General features: G+C 38.7%; 1 protein-coding gene across 2 annotated transcripts in view; it reads left to right on the forward strand.

Moving 5' to 3' along the window:
• Positions 1-17,730, forward strand: part of ARMC3 (armadillo repeat containing 3) — an 86,651-nt gene that overhangs the window by 25,404 nt on the left and 43,517 nt on the right. For both annotated transcript variants that reach the window (XM_043479775.1, XM_043479774.1), the window contains 6 exons: positions 1,354-1,422; positions 1,662-1,837; positions 3,795-3,989; positions 6,557-6,740; positions 14,821-14,973; positions 15,218-15,323. In XM_043479775.1, coding sequence (XP_043335710.1) covers positions 1,354-1,422; positions 1,662-1,837; positions 3,795-3,989; positions 6,557-6,740; positions 14,821-14,973; positions 15,218-15,323 — 883 coding nt within the window. The remainder of the gene's footprint in view (positions 1-1,353; positions 1,423-1,661; positions 1,838-3,794; positions 3,990-6,556; positions 6,741-14,820; positions 14,974-15,217; positions 15,324-17,730) is intronic.

Consider the following 17,730-nt stretch of genomic DNA (forward strand, 5'->3'; position numbering starts at 1 on the left):
TTACCTTCCAGCTAGTATTTATTTTTTTAAGTTTTTTTTTTTTTTTTAATGTGGACCATTTTTAAAGTCTTTATTGAATTTGCTACAGTATTGCTTCTGTTTTACGTTTTGGTTTTTTGGCCGCAGGCATGTGGGACCTTAGCTGCCCAACCAGGAAGCAAACCCAAACCCCACTGCGCTGGAAGGCGAAGTCTTAGCCCTGTATTTAGTTTAATGCAACCGAGATTCATTTAATTAAGTCAGCTGAAGAGGGAGCTTTCATCAGGATCCTTGTGAGAAGTAGCCTTGTAAGCCCAGACTCTACATTACTTAAGGCAATCAGAAGAGCTCACTGTCTTAGGAAAAAGGTTGATGTAAAAGAGTATGTATGATCAAGAGTAAATTAGATGGTGAATATTATGCAACCAAAAAATTGTGACTAAGAATTAATCCAAGAGCATAGAATGTCTTTCCTACACTTCCCCAAAACTCAATTATTCTTATGTCCTGAAAGCATATTCATGTACATAAGTTCACTAGCCTTCTTTGAGTCATTTTGAACAGAACAGAGAGAAAGAAGTTTTGACTGGTTGAGAAACAGCTATATCCCTGAGTCCCACAGGAAAAGGTGTCTAAGAAAAGGCATATATATCCAGTGGTGAGTCCCCTAGACCATATGCTTCAGCTGCTGCAAAGTGAACTTTTCCAAACTTCTGGTAGTGCTAATTTTGACTGACAGAAGAGATAATCAACCAAGAAGAGAAATTGCAAAACTGAAGTAACAGCCGTGTCTATTTCTAAGAAAAAGGGGGTTAAGGAGAGGAGGAAGGAAATAGAGGCATAATTGTCTAGTTTTAATTAGGCTCCTATAAATAGGACAAAAGTGAACTTTAAAAAGTCAATATAACTAAACACTTTTGGCATTTGCGACAATCAAATGGGATGAATATAAGATGTACTTATGAAAAAAGGCTGAGGTTAATTCTTATTGGCATTCTGTACTAGCTTTATTAAAAATCTAAATTTTAAAATATTTTTAGTATCTTCCCCCCCAAAAAAAAACAAAAAAAGAATTACTGTTACATAATAAGCAAGTGTAGGGCACAATAACTCTACTGATGGTATTCTAGGCACTTTTGCACATTTATGGTCATCTTTCCTAGTGTTTTGGAAAGTAGGACAACTGAGCAATCAAGGAACATGGGCTAGAGTCTGTCTGGAGTCAGACAGACCTACTTGCTATGTGATTTGGAGCTTCAGCTTTCTTATCTGTAAAATTAGGTAGTATTAGAACCTATCTCATAAAGAACTATTCCACAGACATTGCCATTATTGTTATTATTAAACTTTAATATTCTGTTTCTTCTTTTGTAGATGATGTTAAAAAACTGTTAAGAGAGTTAGATGTCATGAATTCTGTGATTGCTCGGCTGGCTCCAGAAGGTAACTCTGCAACCTACATCTATTTAAAAAATGGGGAATGGTTTCTTATCCACTTCTGATTAAAGTGTCTATTGAAAATAGTTTATGAAACACCAATTGTGAATTATCATTAAAATCTCTCAAACTAAGATGGGTTCCAACCAAAGTAAGATTTGTGGAGCTTTGGTTTTCAAAGTGTGCTTTAAAATAATAGTTGAATAAGCCTTTACATACTTGTGTTATTTGTTTTTGATACACAGAAGAAGTCGTTATCCACGAATTTGCTAGTCTTTGCCTAGCAAACATGTCTGTAGAGTATACCAGCAAAGTGCAAATATTTGAACAAGGTGGATTAGAGCCTCTCATCAGACTGCTAAGTAGCCCAGACCCAGATGTGAAGAAAAATTCTATCGAGTGCATTTACAACTTGGTCCAGGTGAGATTAACTTCTAAAAATGTTTTGATAAAAACTGGTTATAGAATTTATTTTCCCATTAAAAAAGGAAAAAGCTTATTAAAAGGCTCCAGTTTTGATTCATCAGTTCATCTCAGTACTATTTAGTAGCTGTCATTTAGAGAATAAAATAAAACGAAGTTCAGTGTTGATACTTTCAGTTTCCACAAAATAATTGTCCTCCGTGAAAGGGCATTTTAGAATCATAACCTAATTTTAAAAGAACAGAATGGCTTGCAGACTATGATGGGTTTATGCTAGGTAAGATGTGTTTCTTCCAAAACAGGGAATCATTAGTGTTGAACTAGTTTTGACCTGGGCTTACCTACTGATCTAATCCTGGTGGTCCAACGGGTTGTACCCTACTGCACCCTATGCAGTTTACTAAGATTTTGGATTAGGCTTATTTGTTGGTGAAAACCTAGTGAGTTGAGTTTTGCTGAACAAAACTCATTGCTCACATTTGCAAGATGCTACTTTCCTTTGTAGCATGCTGGCTTCCTTTACCCCCGCCCCCCACCCCGTCGCCTGCACCTGTCCTGTCCTCTGGCCACTCCCCCACAACCTCTCACTCCCCAACCCAACAGGCACACCCTCACATCACCAGCAGGTCAGCTCCCCGCCACTTTGCACAGCCTTCTCTGCTGCTTTTCCTGCTCAGGTTTCTGAACAATTCCGACACACATTTGATAAGCCTTAGATCAACTGCAAGTATAAGACACCATTTTAAATAGCCATCAATAGAATGTGAAAGAAGAGATATCGAAGCAAAGGTGAGGGAAGGTTCATTGAGAGACAGATATCTAGAGAAAATATATATTAACAGCAAAAGATGACAAAGGGACTCATCACAAAAGGCACCCAAAAGCATGAATTCCTGGCCCCTGCGTGTCCTTGCCATGTGGCTGGATACCCACTGGTGTTACCTCTACCCTTACTGAAGAGCAAGTGCAACAGTGTCCCTCCTCTGGTGACTGTTCTTCATCCTACGGGCCTAAATAATCCTGCAGATGTGTTTGTGTGTTTCATCCTAAATCTCCTTATTAAGACTTAGCTCCCCTTTTCTTCGTATCAGAAGTACTAGTTAATAACAGTGTATTCATTTCCTAGGACTGCTGTAAAGTACTACAGACTGGCTTAAAACACCAGGAATCTATTCCCTCCCAGTTGTAGAGGCTGAATTTCTGACTTTAAGGTGTCAGCAGGGCTGTGCTGTCCCAGACTCTGGGTGGAATCCTTCCTTTTCTCTCCCTAGCTTCTGACAGCAGCTCTGAATCCTTGACGGTCCCTGGTCTGCAGCCTCATCATTGCAATCCTTCCCTCTGTTGGCTCTCTCTCCTCCTCTCATAAAGACACTGGTCTTATAAGGACACCACTAAATACCCACTTACCTAACTAATTATATCTGCAACAATCCTATTTCCAAATAAAGTCACATTTTGAGGTTCTGGGCGCTAGGACTTCAACACGTTTGGAGGGGATACTATTCAACCCATAATAAGCAACAACCTACAATTTTTATGTCCGAAGAAAGCTTAATATTAGGGGCCAGTTGCGGGATGGATAGAGGAGAGCAAAGCTGGAAATGGAGATAGTTGAGGACAGAGGAGCCTGGGGTGCTGCAGTCCATGGGGGTGCAAAGAATTGGACACAACTTGGCAACTGAACAAGGACAAAAACAAAGAAACAGTAGCTTCTGAGAAGTCATGGATCATGTGTATTTCCTATTACTGACAATGTCTGTAGGGCTAATATGAATATTTTGGTGCTGTCAGTTGAAGGTTTGCTTATATTTGTTTGTGAGCTATTTTGGAAATGAATCTGAAGTAAAAGATGGGAACACAACTTATGTTCTTTGTTAGAAAATAGAGTGTCTCTATTCTTGAGACTATATTTTGCTTTAAAAATCACTTATTTAAACATTTGTCTTTCCTGTCAGGATTTTCAGTGCCGAGCAACACTTCAAGAACTAAATGCCATCCCTCCTATATTAGATCTCTTGAAGTCAGAATATCCAATTATTCAGTTGTTGGCTCTCAAAACCTTAGGTGTTATTACAAATGATAAGGAGTCCCGGGCCATGCTAAGAGAAAATCAAGGAGTGGATCAGCTTATTAAGATCCTAGAAACTAAGGTACCTGTAACCTTTATTGAATGCTCTATAAGAAGATGTATCTCTCCTAAGTGTTGTTATAAATGCATATTATGGAATATTTTTTTAATTGAAATTTTATTATATTTAAGCATAATATTAAGTATAATGGACTAATCTGCTTATATATTAGCATAATTAAATCAGACTAATGCTAGTGGCCATTCTAAAATATTTTTTTTTTATCTTCTGATTTAGAAGATTTAAGATTTTTAAATTTTTGTGTATGGTCTTATCTTGAAACACCTGCAATTGGTCTTCTACCCTTTGTCTGCTCTAGTTTTCTCTAGGGTAAAGGAAGAAGAGTCATTTTCCACATATGATGGAGAGTAATCTGCTTTATTGAGTTTACTGATTTAAATATTAATCTCATCTAAAAAATACATTCATGGAAACACCTAGAATAACATTTGACTAAATATCTGGCTATTGTGTCCTAGCTAAGTTAAAACAAAAAATTGTTTGTTTTACAAACAATTTGTTTTCACAAATCCATCACTAGTCAATTTGGCATCCATACAGAGCTCCTAAATCATTAATCTCCAAATAAGAACAATGAAAGATCATGCTTCCACTTAACTTGATACAACTTTCCTGTGTACAACCAAAAACACACTGTTCCCTTCCCCAGAGGAAAAGGTATAAAGTCCTTGGGTGATGTTTACTCTTCTCCTTCACATCCCATAATTTAAATACTAAGATATAAAACTACCCCTACTTAAATACTGTATTACAGGGACTTCTCTTTTGGTTCAGTGGCTAAGACCCCACACTGCCAGGTTCGATCCCTGATCAAGGAACTAGATCCCACATGCCGCAAATAAAGATCTCACATGCTGTAACAAAGATCCCGAGTGCCGCCGCTCAGACCCGGCACCGCCAACTAAAGAAATAAATATTTTTAAAAATAAAATACCTTAAAAATACTATATTATAAAGTCAGTACATCTCATGTTACCTGAGGGGATAAGAGAGAGAAGAAAAAGATATTTCATACACACACGCACACACACACACACATTCATAACAAAATAAGGAAATACTCATGACAATTACAGTCCTCTTTTCTGTAACTAATCACATGGCTGTGGTTGGTATAAATAACAACTACCTTCTTTCAATACCCATTCCATATTCCCTTTGCCCTCCGCAAGTAGCCCAGCTCGTCTTGATTCTTTACCTGATGTGGTGACCCAAACCTTTATTCCTGAACAGCCTGGACCATTTGTAGTTGTGCCTGCATTGGGTCATTATAGTTTTCCATCAGCCTTAATCACAGGGTATAGCATTACCAAAGAGATGATATAAGGGACTCCCTGTATTGCAGGCATACTCTTCCTCACTCCTATTGTGGAGTAGCAGTCCAATTTCCCTTGGATTGTTGGGATCAGTCACCCCAACCCACACAGTAACTCTCTTCTTCACCTATTGATTCAGAGGCATGAGGCCCCCAAAGAGACCAGGTGGCTGTCATTTCATTTCATTTCAGTGGACTGGACTCACTGCTGTGTCTCTGGGTGGAAGCATCCATCACTTTGGATCTAAGATTTCTAGATCAGCAGAGCCTATGTTTGTGGGTACAGGAAAGAGAAATTTTGCTACTGAATCACTATGGGTAACAGTGAGTGGAGCCACTAAATGTCCACTCCTTGGTTCCTGGGCCCATGAACGGTGGCTATGGGAGCAACAGCACCATATACTGGATGCTATTTCAGAGCACACACAGCCCTGTTGAAGCGGAGTCTCCCAGAGGCCCCCGTACCAAGCCAGCTACTTCAGGATGGTGGGGCCCTGGGAAGGCCAGTGACCTCTGTGCCCATGTGCTCGCTGCTCCACTTCTCTTGCTGTGAAGTGAGTTCCTTGATCAGAAGCAATGCTGTACAGAATACCATGGTGGTGGAGCATCCTTGCTGTGTTTCTTTTACTTTAAGGATTTCTACCTTACATTTCTAACTGTTCAGATATAAGGTTGCAATTTTCCACTGCTGTGGGGACTCTGGAGGTTCCTCAGGCAAGAAAGTTGCACACTCACCATAACTCCTTCTACCAACTGGAGGTTTTAAGGAATATACTTCCCTTCAGCTTCTGTTTGCTTTTTCAAAAACCATTTTGTTTTTTTTTTAGATTTTAAAGTTACTGTCCAGGATATATGTGTGCATATAGCTGATTCTTGACATTGTACAGCAGAAACGAACACAGCATTGTAAAGCAATTACACTCCAATTAAAAAAAAAAAACTAAAAAAATAAAGCTGTTGTCGATGAAAGGCTGTTTGAGCAACTTCACTGGGATACCACTACTGGGAGTTTCCAGCAATTATTTTTTATCTATGAAATATTTTAAACTAGGGGAAATGAGAAGAGATGGGACAAGTGGCTAGGGAGAGTGATGTTATATTAATAAACAGAACTGTTTCCTTGGGCCTCTGTCACAACAAAATTAATTTTATTATATTCTGACTGATCGGAGCTCCCTCTTGTTGTAAAATTTGGCAAGTGTGAATTGCTTTTACTACAGTTTTCTAAAGTTGTGTTTGTTTTTATCATTAGGAATTGAATGACCTTCACATAGAAGCTCTTTCCGTGGTGGCCAATTGCATTGAAGATATGGATACCATGGTGCTGATTCAGCAAACAGGGGGTCTAAAGAAGCTCCTGTCATTTGCAGAAAACTCTACAATTCCTGAAATTCAGAAGAACGCAGCAAGAGCAATTGCTAAAGCTGCTTATGACCGTATGTCTCATTTTATATAAACTAAGTATACCTATTTCCTCCTGTATTATTGATTCCGATTAGTACTAAAAAATGCTAGAGTATTTGTCTGCTTTTAAATGGGCATTTGAGGATAGTGCTATACTTAATATTGAAGGCTGAAATTCATCACAATGCCCATAAGTGAAGATAGAGGTTGCTTCACCAAGGATATAATAAACTCAATGTGATTTAATTATACCTTTAAAAAAAATAGCTCTTTCCTAAATTAAGTTTTAAGCCTTGATTTCTCCTGATTTTGAAATTTTACAGAATGCATGCACTGTTTGTGATCCTGAAAATGTCATTTCAATAAATCCACATTTGGAATGATATCTATACAGTAATTTTGAGTTGCAGCTGGAGTCTGGCTGTGCCATGTAATATAGCTATGAAAAATAATATGCTCATACTATATACAAAATACACTTTTCATTTCACTGGCAAGCTATGTTGACATAAACCTGTAAAATATGAGAGATTAATTACATCATGAGCACCAAAGATGAAATTATAGTTTCAATTTATGTATATTTGGCATATTTTATTTAATAAAGGATGTGATTTTATTTTCCCCTTCCACATCACTCCTCTTATAAATGATGACAGCTTTGACTGGTTTTAGTGATTTATATTCTAAACATATATACTCACATCTGTATATATGTCCATGTGTGTATTATGAAGAACATTTCCTTTTCCACCCATACTGGATTTCTTCAAAGCCCAGTTTTAATGCAGTATGCTGAAGTTCACTGCTCAGTACAAAGTCAATAGAGAGAGTGACCTCATGAGTTGTATCATAAAGGCCTACTCTAAAGACAGACCATAAAATTAATGCTGGCAAAATTGCTTAGTTCAGAATTCTCCCAAAAGGAACTTGGGCCCTGTCATACCTGGTCAGCTCTGTTCTCTGTCTATCCCAGGCCTTCTTAGTTACTTGAGACCAGACGAGAGGGCAGTGGAAAGAGACGGGCAGTGTCAAATCTACAGCTTTTATATAAGGTCTCTTTGGGTTGCAGTCTCTCTTGTGATAGTGAGTTTAGTGGGTTTATTACCCTTCATGTGATACAGTTGTGACAAGAGACCGGATGGAGAGCTCTTATGTTTGAGTTCTACTACTAATTAACACTCCTGGCGCTGCAGTGACCTAGGGATGTGTCTGTGAGTGAGCTACAGCCTCTCTGGAGCTGTTGATAAATTTGTTTATTAATGATTCATTAAGCCCCCAGCTTGTGTCAACAAATCCAAGGCAGGCAAGTAAGCAGACAATCATAATGCTGTGTTAAATGTGCTTGATGGTGGGCAAAGAAGATCCCCTAGGAGGGTCACCTAACACAGACTCGGATCAGACAAGCCTTCTTGGAAGAGGTGATTTGGCTAGGTAGGATGTAGAAGGGACGATGGGAACTGGCTGTGCAAAGAAGGTCCTGGTGGGGTTGGGGAGGCTTGGCAGTGCTCTGAGGAGAAGGAACAGTGTGTAAAGGTCAGGGAGGGACAGAATGTGGTAAGTTTCAGAACTGGAAGTTTTCAGAATGGCCAGTGAATAGAATGCAGCAGGAAACTGAGAGATAAGGCTGGAGTTGTAATGAGGCATCAAATGCTAATGGGCATCCCGAACCAAGTTGAAGGGCTTTGGACTTTATTTTCATAGCAACGAAGTGCCACTCAAATGACTTAGAGAAGGGAGGGAACACTGCAGTTTTTCACTTTTTAAAGAATGAGCACTCTTGCTACAAAGTGAAGAAGAGATTAGATGTGTGTGCGACCATTCACGGAAAGATCGGGAAAGGGCACTGCTGCGATGACCTAGGTGAGAGGACAAGGGATCCTGAAATAGAGCCATGGGGGTCAAGATGGACTTGGAGGCATTTGCTGTGAGATCCCACGACACCCTGGGAGTGTCTGTATGGGTTTGTTGAAATGACTGTGTGGGGTGGGGGGAAAGGAAAGTGGTGCCAAGGACAAGGCCAGGTTTCTGGCTTGGACAGCTGGACATGGAATGGTGCCACTCACAGAAATGGGGAACTGGAGAAGAAGAGCAGGTTTGAAGAAAAGGAGAGGAAAGCGTTTCCTTTTTGAAAAACTATGAAATACACGTAGTATAAATTTCTCCATCTGCACCATCTTTAAGTGTACATGCATGCTAAGTCGCTTCAGTCGTGTCTGACTCTTTTTGACCCTATGGACTGTAGGCTGCCAGGCTCCTCTGTCCATGGGGTTCCTCCAGGCAAGAATACTGGAGTGGGTTGCCATGTCTTCCTCCAGGGGATCTTCCCAACCCAGGGATCAAACCTGCATCTCTTTTGTCTCCTGCATGGGTAGGCGGGTTCTTTACCTCTAGTTTTAAGAGTACAGTCCAATGATATTAAATTCCTCCGCACTGTTGTGCTACCATCCATCATCCAACCACAGGGGCTCTTCATCTCACAAGACTGACCCTCTGTACCCATGAATCAATAACTGCCCCCCACTTCTCCCTCCCTGTCATCCCTGGAATCCATCATTCTTTCTGTCTCTGTGAGTTATGACTGTAAGTACTTTCTATAAGTGGAATCATACAATATTTGTCCTTTTGTGACCGGCTTACTTCACTCAGCATAATGTCCTCAAGGTGCTGCAGAAGGGGGGAACCCTTCCAGGGCCCAAGAATGGGCTCTTGTCTAATACCTGGAAATGGAGTATCCAAGGAAACATGCATGCTGACAAAGAAAGAGACTTTATTGGGAAGGGGCACCCCAGTGGAGAGCAACAGGGTAAGGGACCCCAAGAGAATTCTGCCACATAGCTCGGGTTTTATGGTGATGGGATTAGTTTCTGGGTTGTCTCTGGCCAATCATTCTGACTCGGGTCCTTCCTGGTGGCTTACGCATTGCTCAGTCAAGATGGATGCCAGCAAGAAGGATTCTGGGAGGTTAGTAGGACATGTGGTGTCTCCTTTTGACATTTCCCGAATTCTTCCAGTTGGTGGTGGCTTGTTAGTTCCATGTTCCTTATGAGAACCTCCTGTTGTAAAATAACTCACGGAAGCAGTTACTATGGTGCCTGCAGGATGGGCGCTTTCAGTCAGCGTTTCCTCTAACAAAGGTTCATTCATGTTGCAGCATGTGTCAGGATGTCCTTCCCTTTTTAACTCTGAAAAATACGCCACTGTATGCTTATACCACATTTGTTGATCCATTCATCCACTAATCGATACTGGATTGGTTCCACCTTTTGGGTGCACTGAATAATGCTGCTATGAACGTAGATGCACAAATACCTCTCTGAGTTCCCACTTTGGATTCTTGGGGGTACATACCCAGAAGTGGAATTGCTGAGTCACATGGTAATTCTATGTTTACTATTTTGTGGAACTGCCATACTGCTTTCTATAGCAGCTACACCATTTTACAGTCTTGTCAATGGGGCACAAAGTTTCCAATTTCTTCACATTCTCGCCAATACTTGGTATTTTCTGTCTTTAAAAATGTATATACTAATATTAACAGGTGTGAAGTAGTAGCTCTCTGTCTTGATTTGCATTTCCTTGATAATTAATGATTTTGAGCATCTTTTTCATGTGCTTAACGGCCACTTAAAACATCTTGGAGACGTGTCGATTCAAATCCTTTGCCCATTTTTAAACGTGTTTAAAATTTTTTGTTATTGAATTGTAGGAGTTTTTTATATACTCTAGATATTAACTCCTTATCAGAAATAGGACTTGCAAATATTTTCTCCCATTCTGTGGGTTGCCTTTTACCTCTATTAATTGTATCTTTTGATGCATAGAAGTTTTAAATTTTGATGTAGTCCAGTTTATATTTTCTTAACTCCATTCATAAGTAGGTTTTTACAAATTTTGCTCCTTATACTGTTTTTAAGAACAATGTAATGATCAGTATTCATTTATAACATTCTTTTTTTACTTTCCATCATCATCAAAAAATTTTTATAGACTAGGAGTTAGGATTAGAATCATCACTGGATGTCAAAAACACAGTTCAAACAAAAACACATAATACCACTCTTTAAGTTTTGTTTGCTGAGTAAAGTTCTAACATGCACCCTAAATCAGCGTGCCTTTGACCTGGCACCAGGAGGAGGAAGGCGCTAATCACCATGTCGCCACGGGGTTTATGAACGGGCATTGACACCTCAGCAAGAGCACAGGCGGCCACCAGCAGCGTCTGAGGACGGGGAAGAAAAGCGTCACCACACAGATCCATCCTCAGACGCAAAACCTCGTGCTTTTTGTCTCAGTGACACTGAACCAACGGTATTTTTAAAGGACATGGTTCTGTTAGTAATATAATTACCTTGCCATCTTTATTATCAGTGTAATTAAAATGTAAACACTTCTCAGTGTAGCAATTCAAAGAAGGTAGTTGGTTAATATGTTAATTCATCTTTTAAATCTATTATAGCCACACTGCAGTTAGCACTTTTGAGGTTTGGTGAGCACAGCTGGATTTTGAGAACACTCCCAGCAGGGTTGAGAAACTAATTGCCCACAGTATTTAAATTATTTTTAAAAAATTGTTCCTATAATTGCATATAGACTGTTGTTGTGGGTTTTTTTATTGCAACAACCACATACTCCAAAGTTAGCTTTTCAAATTAATTCTTTTGGTCAGTTTTCCTGATGGAGTCCACTCAGAGGTTCTGTTTAGCAAAGCTGATTTAGTGCCATAATGGAAGTCTTAATTATACATCTGACATTTTAAGTTAGAGATTCTGGAAAAGTTTGAGATCTTAGTTATTCAGGGAAAACTAATAAGGACTACATATATTTTAAAACATTTTAAGGGCCACATACTTGAGATTTAAGTATTAATCACAGTTTTTTAATGAAACAGTTATGGCCTGACTGAATTCCAATTTTAAATAAAAGGAGCAAAGGATTAAAATGATAGGATTACAGGACATGGTTCATGATTGGTTTAAGACAAATGAACAGAAGTGTTAGTGACTTCCCTTGTGCCAGTGATGGCCAGATTGCTCGGCATATATCTGTGTATCAGACGAACAAAGACCAAAAGAGTATTTGCAAAGATAGTGACATCTGACCATGACACTGCTTCTGTGAAAAAGGGCAATTTTAAAAAACCATTGTTGAAAGAAGACAAATCATGTATTAACCTAAAAGTGGAAACCTAGTTGCTATAATTTCTGAAGATATCTCTGGGAAAAAAACGTTAATTAAAATTATGCACAAGTAATTAATTCCACATGTCGATGTAATCTAAGTTAATATCAACATTTTTTTTCTACCAAAATATTCTCTTTTTTCGGTATATTGTCTGTATATTGTCACCCTGCTTATTTAACTTACATGGAGAGTACATCATGAGAAACGCTGAACTGGAAGAAGCAGAAGCTGGAATCAAGATTGCCGGGAGAAATAGCAATAACCTCAGATATACAGATGACACCACCCTTATGGCAGAAAGCGAAGAACTAAAGAGCCTCTTGATGAAAGTGAAAGAGGAGAGTGAAAAAGTTGGCTGAAAGCTCAACATTCAGAAAGCTTAAGATCATGGCCTCTGGTCCCCTCACTTCATGGCAAACACGGGGAAACAGTGGAAAAAATGACAGACTTTATTTTTTGGGGACTCCAAAATCACTGCAGATGGTGATTGCAGCCATGAAATTAAAAGATGCTTGCTCCTTGGAAGAAAAGTTATGACCAACCTGGACAGCATATTAAAAAGCAGAGACATTACTTTGTCAACAAAGGTCTATCTAGTCCAGGCTATGGTTTTCCCAGTAGTCATGTATGGATGTGAGAGTTGAACTATAAAGAAAGCTGAGTGCCGAAGAATTGATGCTTTTGAACTGTGGTGTTGGAGAAGACTCTTGGGAGTCCCTTGGATTGCAAGGAGATCCAACCAGTCCATCCTAAAGGAAATCAGTCCTGAATATTCATTGGAAGGAATGATGCTGTAGCTGAAACTCCAATACTTGGGCCACCTGATGTGAAGAACTGACTCATCTGAAAAGACCCTGATGCTGGGAAAGATTGAAGGCAGGAGGAGAAGGGGACAACAGAGGATGAGATGGTTGGATGGCATCATCAACTGAATGGACATGAGTTTGGGTAAACTCCTGGAGTTGGAGATGGACAGGGAGGCCTGGGTGCTGCAGTCCACAGGGTCACAAAGAGCTGGACATGACTGAGTGACTGAAGTGACCGACTGATTCTTTTTTTGTACATTAACATTCTAAGAGCATATATCACACATCCTTCTATTTTAATCATTTACATTGACTTTATTAAAGACTTGTTGTCGTTGTTCAGCTGCTAAGTCGTGTGTGATTCTTTGTGACCCCAGGCTCCCCTAGGCACACCAGGCTCCCCAGGCACACCAGGCTCCCCTCTCCTCCCTATCTCCCGGAGTTTGTTCAAATTCATGTCCATTGAGTTGGTGATGCTATCTAACCACCTCATCCTCTGCTGCCCGCTTCTCCTTTTGCCTTCTGTCTTTCTCAGCATCAGATTCTTTCCCAATTCTTCACATCAAGTGGCCAAAGGACTGGAGCTTCAGCTTTAGCATAAGTCCTTCCAATGAATATTCAGGGTTGATTTCCTTTAGGATTCACTGGTTTGACTTGATTGATTGATTGATTCCTTTGGGATTGATTTGCAGTCCAAGGGACTCTCAAGAGTCTCCTCCAGCACCAAAATTCAAAAGCATCAATTCTTTGGTGCTCAGCCTTCTTAATTGTCCAATGCTCACAATGCCTACTGAAAAAACCATAGCTTTGACTATATGGACCTTTATCGGCCAAGTGCTGCCTCTGCTTTTTAATATGCTGTCTAGGTTTGTCATAGCTACAGTCACCATCTGCAGTGGTTTTGAAGTCCAAGAAAATAAAATCTATCACTGTTTCCACTTTCTCCTCTTCTATTTGCCATGAACTGATGGGACTGGATGACATGATCTTAGTTTTTTGAATGTTAAATTTTAAGTCAGCTTTTTCAACTGTCATCTTTCACCCTTATCAAGAGGCTCTTTAGTTCTTCTTCACTTTCTGCCATTAGAGTTGTATCATCTGATATGTGAGATTGTTGGTATTTCTCCTGGCAATCTATTAATAAGAATCAAACTTAAGACAAAATTTTCTAAGAAACTGTAATTAGCAAGAAATTATTTGTAAACTGTTTCTTTTCCAACTTGTGTTTTTCTATTATAGCATTAAAAATGAGTTTCATTTAATGTAAATATTGCCTAGTATATGCTTTTAATAAATAATAATTTACTTAGGATTAAATACAGAATACAAAACAAAAAATTGTTTAATAGTCTATATACTCTAAATACTGCATTGAATTTAATTCAATGTAGTATTTGCTTTTGTATAGTAATGAGGCTGTCACTTATTAGAAAATCAAACTAAATTGACAGAAAAACATCAGGAACAAAAAGAACATTAAGAATACCTTGGTTTTCAATTTAGTGTTTTATAGTGGGGTGACTATCATGGTAGGTACTTTATTTGTTTTCAGACAGAGTTGTACTATGTTTATATTATATTTATGGCAACTTAGCAGTTATTTTCATTTTTGCTATGTCAGCATGTATTGTAACAAGAAAAAAGATGATTATAAATTCCTTAAGACTTGGAATCACACTTTATTACTCATTTTTACTTTCTCTGCTCTTCTCTTGAGCATCTAGCTTACAGGTTTGTACATCTTAGGTATTCTTCAAATATTGGGCTTTGTATTTAAAATAAACAGGTTTTGTGCTCAGTGAGAAGACAGCGTGTGTGAATACAGCACATGACTAGTGAAAGTAAGTTCTTACTAAGTCTGAAACTTGCCTCTTTCTTATTATAGAATTTTCTCTACCATAGTATTCATACCATATAAGAAAAAAGTGCAATACCCATAATTCATTTGGCACATTCACTATGTTCTAAAGATTAAATAGGTATATATTTTGTTTAGCTTAGACTTTGATTAAAGCTAACAAATAGTTTGAATTCCCATCATTTTTGGATGGAGAAGTCTTTATATTTGAACAGTTTTTGTAACAAAATTCTGATATTTTTTACCCCTTTTGGTTTATGAAAGCTGAAAATAGAAAACTTTTTCACGAACTGGAAGTCGAAAAATGTCTTGTAAGCCTTTTGGGTTCTGAAAACGATGGAACTAAAATTGCCGCTTCCCAAGCTATTTCAGCAATGTGTGAGAATTCAGGCACCAAAGAATTTTTCAATAATCAAGGTAAGCACACTGGGAGAAGCCACTTTGAAGATGTTGTTTTTTTTATTTAGTCTCTAAGTTGTGTCCAACTCTTTTGCAACCACATGGACTGTAGCCCACCAGGCTCCTCTCTATCCATGGGATTTCCCAGGCAAGAATACTGGGGTGGGTTGCTATTTCCTTCTCCATTGAACATGTTTAGGCTGCCATATTCTAGTTCACATGGATATCTGTACAGTCACATTTTACTTTTCTTTTTCTGTAGGAATCCCTCAGTTAATTCAGTTGCTAAAAAGTGACAGTGAAGAAGTGAGGGAAGCTACTGCCCTTGCCTTGGCAAATCTGACCACCTCCAATCCTGCTAATGCGAAGTGAGTACAAAACGACTCATTCAACACAACTCGCAGGATATTTAACAGGCCAAGATGAGCTCATTGTAATCGCCTGCCTTTCAAGGCAGTTTACATGTCCTTTCAGATGCTTCTATGTTGGGTTATTCCTTAGGAACCCTTATGAAAATAAGAGTCGGCAGATAGGCCTGTTTTCCAAAAACATCACGAAATCTTGAGGGTTTCTGGGCTTGTTGGGAAAACGGGTGGGACATTTGATGTAAGTAAGAGGCTAAGCCTTGTAGAAGGGTCCAGAACAAAGAAAATTGGATAATGCTGGGAAATGCTAAAGACAACATTCTACAAATATTGGTAAATCAAGAAAAAAATTTTAAAGAATCAGTTTTTAAAGGGACAAACAGTAGATAAAATCGAGAAACACTTTAAAAGTCCATTGAAAACAATGTATCGTCAGTAAATACCTATGGAAAAAGGTTGAAAAGGAATGTCCTCTGTATTCCAAACACCGTGGCATGTAATTTATATTCATTTAAAATTTTAATTGTCGAGATAATCCATCTACTAATTGAGGAAACAGAGGCTCTGCAGGTTTCCCTAATTTTCCTGGGTACACATATTCATTCAAATAGAGGAGCTGGAAATTCTGATCTACTGGACTCCAAAGGCTTGCTATTTCCTCTACAGATGATAAGGTTGCTTACAAAACAGTAAGAATTTCTAGAAGCAACCTTATCATCTGTAGAGGAAATACATAAATAAACTTTCATAAATAAAGTGATTAATGCCATTTGCAATAAGATGGATGGGCCTTGAAGATACCATGCTGAGTGAAATAAAACAGATGGAGAAAGACAAATATTATCTGATTTCACTCTTATGGGAATATAAAAAACTAGCCAGCAAAATTAATGAAGAGCCCAACCAAACAGAAACAAACTTGAAGATACAAAAAAAAAAAAAAAGAGCAGCAGTTACCAGAGAGAAAGGGGCAGGAGGACTGCAAAACAGGTAAAGGGGATCAACTGTACAGTGAAGATGGAAAGTAAATTTTTAGTGGTGAGCACACCATAGTGTATACAGAAGTAGAAATATAATGTACATATGAAACTTGTATAATGTTACAAACCAATGTAACCTCAATGAATAATCTAAATAAATAAAGAAGAGTAAAAAACAATTATTTACCCTCCCTAAATATGGTATGAGTATTAGGGTTCTCTAGAGAAACAGAACCAATGGAAGATGTGTGTGTGTGTGTGTGTGTGTGTATAATGAGATTTATTATAGGAATTGGCTCATGAGCTTATGATGACTGAGAAGTCTCAGGATCTGCCATCTGTGACCTGGAGAACCAGGAAAGATGGTGGTGATGGTCAGTCCCAGTGTGAGAACCAGGAGCACTGATGTCCAAGAAAAGCAGATGATGGTTGCCCCATCTCAAGAAATTCACCCTTCCTCCTCCTTTGTTCTGTGCATGTGTACTCAGTCATGATTCAATTCTTTATGACTCCATGGACTGTAGCCTGCCAGGCTCCTCTGTCCATGGGATTTTCCAGGCAAAAATATGGAATGGGTTGCCATTTCCTCCTCTAGGGGATCTTCCCATCTCAGATATCAAACCTGTGTCTCCTGCGTTTCCTACATAGGCAGGCAGATTCTTTACCACTGAGCCACCTTGGAAGCCCCCACTATGTTCTGTATAGTTCCTCAATGAATTGGATGACGCCCACCCACATTGAAAAGAGGAATCTTTATTCAGTCTACTGATTCATTCAAATGCTGACCTCTTCCAGAAACATTCTCACAGACACTCTCAGAAACAATGTTTCACCAGCTATCTGGGCACCCCTTAACCCAGTCAAGTTGACCCATAAAATTAACCATGTCATTTTGTCAGTTTTTAACATTCACATATTATGGTTTTCTGGCATTGCTGCTAAAATTATCCCTTCCTTACTTGAAATAAATCCTCCTCCATGCCATCATATGTTTCATCTATCTCTTACCCTTTCTTTCTTTTTCTCTACTCACACACAAATATTTGATAAGATCTTGATGGAAAGACTAAAAATCTAACAATGCCCTATTTGTGGCCAAAATGCATAAGCATCAAAACAGAACTGTGTTCCTTTAAGAGCTACAATCTTTGACACAATAATTTCCTAAATTCAGTGTGCATCATCATGTGCATGAAAGCACACACATGTCTAGAATATCAGGGCATAGTAAGTAGCAATTTGAAAACAGCATACTCAATGATTTCTCCAGTATAGTCCCACCAGTGCAAAAATCTTATCAGTGACACTAAAACGCTTCAATCTCCAGTGCATTTAGATTTATATATTATCTAAAATACTCTAAAAGGCCTCTAGAGTGTATAGCTGATTTGATGTGAGATTGCCTGGCTTACCTCGTTTCACAGTTTTAT

This window comes from Cervus canadensis, chromosome 10 (genome assembly GCF_019320065.1).
Source record: "Cervus canadensis isolate Bull #8, Minnesota chromosome 10, ASM1932006v1, whole genome shotgun sequence".
Classification (NCBI taxonomy): Eukaryota; Metazoa; Chordata; class Mammalia; order Artiodactyla; family Cervidae; genus Cervus; species Cervus canadensis.